This window comes from Ipomoea nil, unplaced genomic scaffold (genome assembly GCF_001879475.1).
Source record: "Ipomoea nil cultivar Tokyo-kokei standard unplaced genomic scaffold, Asagao_1.1 scaffold0276, whole genome shotgun sequence".
In the NCBI taxonomy this organism is placed as follows: Eukaryota; Viridiplantae; Streptophyta; class Magnoliopsida; order Solanales; family Convolvulaceae; genus Ipomoea; species Ipomoea nil.
Window position 1 is genome coordinate 93295 of NW_017616704.1, and position 6085 is coordinate 99379.

The 6085-nt window shown below is 36.4% G+C and overlaps 1 protein-coding gene across 1 annotated transcript; it reads right to left on the bottom strand.

Annotated features, from left to right (window-relative positions):
- Nucleotides 1-606: 606 nt before the first annotated feature.
- On the bottom strand, nucleotides 607-1893 carry LOC109154970. Its single transcript, XM_019302702.1, has one exon. It carries the CDS (start codon nucleotides 1891-1893, stop codon nucleotides 607-609), a length of 1287 nt encoding a protein of 428 aa, XP_019158247.1.
- Between the last annotated feature and the right edge of the window lie 4192 nt (nucleotides 1894-6085).

Consider the following 6085-nt stretch of genomic DNA (forward strand, 5'->3'; position numbering starts at 1 on the left):
TCTAGGCTCAAAAGCTCACGATGTGACAGAATTTGACTACCAACTCTATGCAAGCATACATATAGCCAAACACATTCATTGATATTATGCACTCCCAAAACTCTAGAACTTATCTCCCAATCAACATAGTCATTAGAAGGCATTTTTTTTAAACTTTATTTTGCTGAAAAATTACATAAAAATGAAAAAAATGACGCTGAAAATCACATCAAATGCAGAAAATTAGTGCAGAAAATGTAGAAAGAAAAATGCAGAATTTTACTGTAGCAAAATGCAGAAAAATAGAGAAAATGCAGAAAATGTTGCAGAAAATTGCAGGAAAAATGCAGAATTTTTTTTTGATATTGCCTATTTTGCATAAAACTTGCAGAAAACATCCCCTAATCTTACTTTCTCTTCCCCACACTCAAACTCAACATTGTCCTCAATGTTAAATATAAAAGCAAGTATGAGAAAATGAAATAAACAGGAAACTTCCCTGTTAGTTGCCAGTTTCTTCCGGGGCTGCCTTTTGGTGAAGCAACCATGAATGGTCTATTTTTCTCTCTTTCAATCTCTATGGCCTCATACGAACAAACTTTAGTGACCATGAAAGGACCAAACCATCTAGACTTCAATTTCTCTAGAAAAAAACTTAAGACAAGAATTAGACAACAAAACTTCTTGCCCTACATTGAATTCTATCCAAAAATTATTTTTGTCATGCCAAGCTTTAGTCAATGTTCTCCACAATCTCTCTTCTTTTGCATGAAGTAAATGAGCATAAGAAAACATAAGAAAAGTATCATTGTTACTCAAAAATTCGTATTTGAACCGCAATGAAGGTGGTTTAAGTTCAAGTTGATGTGGTGTTTCACTAGGTGAATGCTTAACAAATTCTTCTTCTGAAGGTTTCTCAATAACATCAACAAAAAGACATGATTCATCAAAAGTTGGAAATTTTACAGCTTTAGAGATAGAGAATTCCTCTTTTTCTTTACCTACTCTAAAAATCAATTTCCCTAAAGGCATATCAATTAATACTCCTCCTGTCAACAAAAATGGCCTACCAAGTATAAGAGATGTATCTGTGTCACTACCCATATCAAGAATCAGAAAATCAGCAGGAAAATAAAATTTACCAACTTTTACCAATATATCCTCCACTACTCCAAGCGGGTACTTGACTGATCTATCAACAAGTTGAAGAGAGATTGTTGTTGGCTTCATTTCAGCTATTTCCAACTTCTTGAAAAGAGTTAAAGGCATAAGGTTAATACTAGCACCTAGATCACATAAACATTTATCAATGACAGTATTACCAATAGTGCAAGGAATAGAAAAACTTCCTGGATCCATTAGCTTAGGAGGTAATTTGCTTTGTAGAATAGCACTACACTCCTCATTTAGATGCACAATAGCAAACTCTTCCAGTTTCTTTTTATTAGACACAATTTCCTTAATATACTTGGCATAAGATGGCATATTAGCAAGTGCTTCTGCAAAAGGAATATTAATTTGCAATTTTTTAAAAATCTCTAAAAATCTTTTAAAGTTATTGTCCTGGTTCCTCTTTTGTAACCTTTGTGGATATGGAACGGGGGGTACATAAGGTTTTACTATAGAGGAAGTGAGGTTTTGATCACTAGAATTCTCTTTAGGCACTTGATCCTCTTCTTTATCACTCTCTTTCTCAACCCTCGTGGGTTCATTTTCTTTCATAATTTCATTCAATATCTTATCATTTCTCAACGTGACAGCCATAGCTCCTTCCCTAGGGTTTATTTCAGTGGTACTAGGAAACTTACCTCGATATTTTTCTGCAACCAATTTAGCCAACTGACCTACTTGCACCTCTAAATTATGAATAGATGCTTGGTTAGACTGAGCAACCTTATCAATCTTTGCATCCATTTTCTTCATCATAGTGTCCTGGCTAGCCATGTATTGCATGAACATCTCCTCCAACTGAGACTTCTTCTCTTGAGCAGGAAGTTGAGACTGTTGTGGTGCAGGTGGTTGCTGGAAAGGTCTGTATTGTTGATGCTAGAATCCTTATGGTCCTTGTTGTTGAAATCCAGGTGGTCCCATTGGTCTTGCATTACCATTACCTTGATCTCTCCATGAGAAGTTAGGGTGATTTCGCCAACCTGGATTATATGTATTAGAAAATGGATCATTTCTTGGTGGTTGCCTACCCATGTTGGATCCCATGTAATTAGCTTCCTCATAAGATGGTTGTGATGACTCTGCATTCATACAGACAGAAGAATTATGACCATATGTATTGCAAAAAGCACAAAATTCTCTATTCGAACTATCACGAGTCATCAACAAGTTAATATGTTTAGTCAATTCAGCCATTTGTGTTGTCAACTCAGATTGTGTGCTAATTTCATGCACAACAGCTCTTCGACCTCTCACTACCTTTTGTCGAGAATTAGTAGCTAAGTTCTCATAGATAGCTTCTAATTCATCACTATTTTTATCACCTGTGTATCCACCTGCAGCAGTATCTACAAGAGACTGACAATTAGGAGTTAAACCATCATAAAAGAATTGTGTCAACAATAACAATGGGAATTGATGGTGTGGACATTGGGTCAAAAGCAATTTAAAATGATCCCATGCCTCACGAAACAATTCACCCTCTCTTTGAGTAAAAGTGCATATTCTACTCCTATAGTCCATTGTCTTTTGAGATGAATAATATTTAAACATGAAAGCATTATAAACATCATCCCAAGTTCTTAAAGAACCCTCTGGTAAATTTAACAACCACTGCCTAGCATTACCCCTCATGCAATATGGAAAACATTTCATTCTAAGCTCTTCTTCAGATAAATTATTTAAAGGTAAAGTTTGTACCGTACTATAGAGCTCTCGCATGAAACCCAAAGCATCTTCACTTCCCAAACCGTTAAAGGTAGGGAGCATATTCAGATGGAAACTCTTGAGTTCATAATTCCTAGCTGCATCAGATAATTGAATACAAGAGGGATTAACAATTATTACTGGTCTTTGGATGTCTCGAAGACGTGGTTGAGATACTTGATTGTGAGGAGGTGGAACTATTGGTGGTACGGGGTCATCCTGTTGACCCACTCTTTGTTTTCAGCCATTTCAAGCCGCCTTCGTACCCTGTTTTTTCTGCAAGTACGCTCAATTTCAAGATCAATAGGAAATAATTCAGCGCTTTTATGTCTTAGTGAACGCCTTAAGTTCATAAACAAAACAAAATAAAAACAGAAAAACAAAAACTAAATAAAAATAAAAATAAAATAATAACGAACCTAACAACTAAAATAAATTTGAAAAGAAAAACTTAAAGAAAACAATTTAATAAAGTGTTCCCCGGCAACAGCGCCAAAAACTTGATTGTTATAATCTGCAAGCGCACAGAGTCAATCAGAGTATAAATTCCTGGAGTATTCCAGGGTCGATCCCATGAAGAACACTATTAACTTTATCTTAAATAATCAATTTGTTGATTAGGAAAATCTCAAATAATTAGAATTAATATAATTAAAAAGAATATTTATGAAATTAAAGCACAGAAAATTCCAATTGAGAGAAGACTAGGGATTTGGGGTTCACCTATTAGATAATTAACTAACTCTCCTAAGTATTGATTCTTATGACTATAGTGATGATTGTTTCAAATATATCCTAATACTCCGTCGAGCTACTAGGTTGTATCCAATTAACTGTGATCATCCGTCGATATCTCACCAACATTAATTGAACCCATTAAGCAACAATCAAATATCACCACAAATACTTAAAGATATGTCTAGTTTAGGTCAATTATGTTTATCTTACGAGTTCTAGGTTCATAATTCACCTGTCAGTTCTTCTTATGAACCCTAATATTAGAATTATGCAGTGGCCAGTCACACAATCCACAATTAAAATACATAAAATAAATATAATCAAGTTCAATTATTAAATTGAAATTAGATGAATCAACACATCATGAAGAATAATTAATTAATCTAATCTAGGCTAATCCAAATCCCTAATTAAAGTTCTAGCCAATAATCATAATTAAATGTATAAATTGTTCAAGAAACATCATTCTGAAAATTTAAACAAGAAATAAAGTAGGGAAGAAAAATAATTCAAGCTTAAGAGATGATAGCTGTGATTGAAGCTCGAAAATTTCTTCGCTTCCTCGCCGAGCTGTTGTTGCGCTCCCAAGCTCTTTTTTTCGTGTTCTGCTTTCGTCGTCAATATTCTGCCGTCTCTCTAATTCTTAACACAAAAGCAACCCCCCTTCTTTTTATTTTCCGCTCTGTGTTGCGTGAATCCTTCAAGAAAAATAAACAAAACAACACTTTAAGTTAAAGTAAAATAACTCTAACCTAATGACATCACTTATTAGACTTAATTATTAAAATACTTATTTAAAATTGAAGATATAACTACCAAATAAATTTAATCCTATACTTAAAATAAAATTCTTATTTATATTAATAAAAATGCAAACATTAGGCTAATATTTATTAAAACTCATCTAAACTAGTAACATATAACTAAATATAATATTTATAATATAATTAACTCAAAAACTTAATTTATTTATTCAACTAACTAACTAAAATTACTCTAAATAATGCCTAGAAATTAAGCTTATCAATATCTCCAACAAAAAGCTCAAATGGGCAATGCAAGAATGTGGGGGACTGGAGGGAAATGAGGAACAAGAGGAGGATAGCGAGCCTAACCCACCGGCGCCCGCACAAGCAAGGGGAAACCCAAGGGGCCGAAATGAAGAATCCGTCAACGAGCGCATCCTCGCACAGCTCACCCGGTAAAACCAAATCATGGACAAGGGACTCTCGTCCCTAATCCACGCAACACGTGCTTTAGACCAGAGGGTGGCAGCAATCGAGACCTTATTGGGCACTCGCGGGGCATCCAGCTCAGGAGCAGGAAACAAAGGTAGACCCGAACTTCCCAGTCACCACTTCACCAGAATCTAATCTACCCTAGCAAAGACAACACGTGGGGCCACATTTCCTAATCAGGAGGCCAAAATACGTGGCGTCCAGGGGTGAAAGAATGGATCCACGCACCACGAAGCCTCTTGTAAGGCGGAGAGAGTGTAACACCCCGTGTTACGACCCCTAAACCAAATTAATTAATTAATTACTCAGCCTAAAAAGAGAATTAAAATCCATTAATTAGCTAAAAGGGGTCCACCATAGTCCATGGGCCCTTAGCCCTAAAGCCAATCCCTTAGTCCTATAGGAAATAAAATTAGCAAATCCATACCACTTAGACCCTAATTGGGACTCTTAGATATATAAATAGGGACATAGAAGGCACCTAGAACTCACACCACAATAACTTTCACCACACAAGAATTCCCAAGAATTCCCATAGGAGAAATCAAGAAAGAATAAATCTTAAATAAAGACCCTTCATAGCCAAGGAAATTAATTAAGGCTAAGAGGTAACCCATGTCTCAACAAAACCTATTTTCCTTGCTATAATCTCCTTCTTTGGCTCCCCCTATATGCTTGTGTCTTGATGAATTCCTTTATGTTATTCATGATATAATCCTGTTGATTGATGTGATGATTCTATGGGTGATCTTGATGTCAAAAAGAGGTTCTTGATATTTATGTGATGATTCTTGATAAATCTTGATGTTTCTTGATGATAGAAATAAAATATGATTTTGATGATTTGGATGGGATTAGAGCCCTAGGTTGGATTGGGAATTTGAATTGTGATGTTCTTGATTTACATTTGGGTGGGAATTCGCATGTTCGGGTGTTATTTATGTTTAGAAGTCATGTTAGGATGTGTTCAATATGATTCTTGCTTTTGATCCATTAATTGCCTACATGGTGTCGTTATTTGCGTTTAAAAGTGTCTAAGCATGGTTTCGGGTTCCACAAAGGATCGCGGGGCGTTTAATTTGGCAAAGAGTCAGTGGGGGGTAGGGGGACCCGCCACCTACCGGCTGCCCAAAGAGACACCGCCAGGCAGCGGGCAGCTGGCGGGCAGGCGTCTGCCCGCCGGGCACCCGCTGCCTGGAAATTCGTTGCGGGCGGGTAGCCCTCCACCCACCGGCTACCCGCTGGTTCGTCACCCA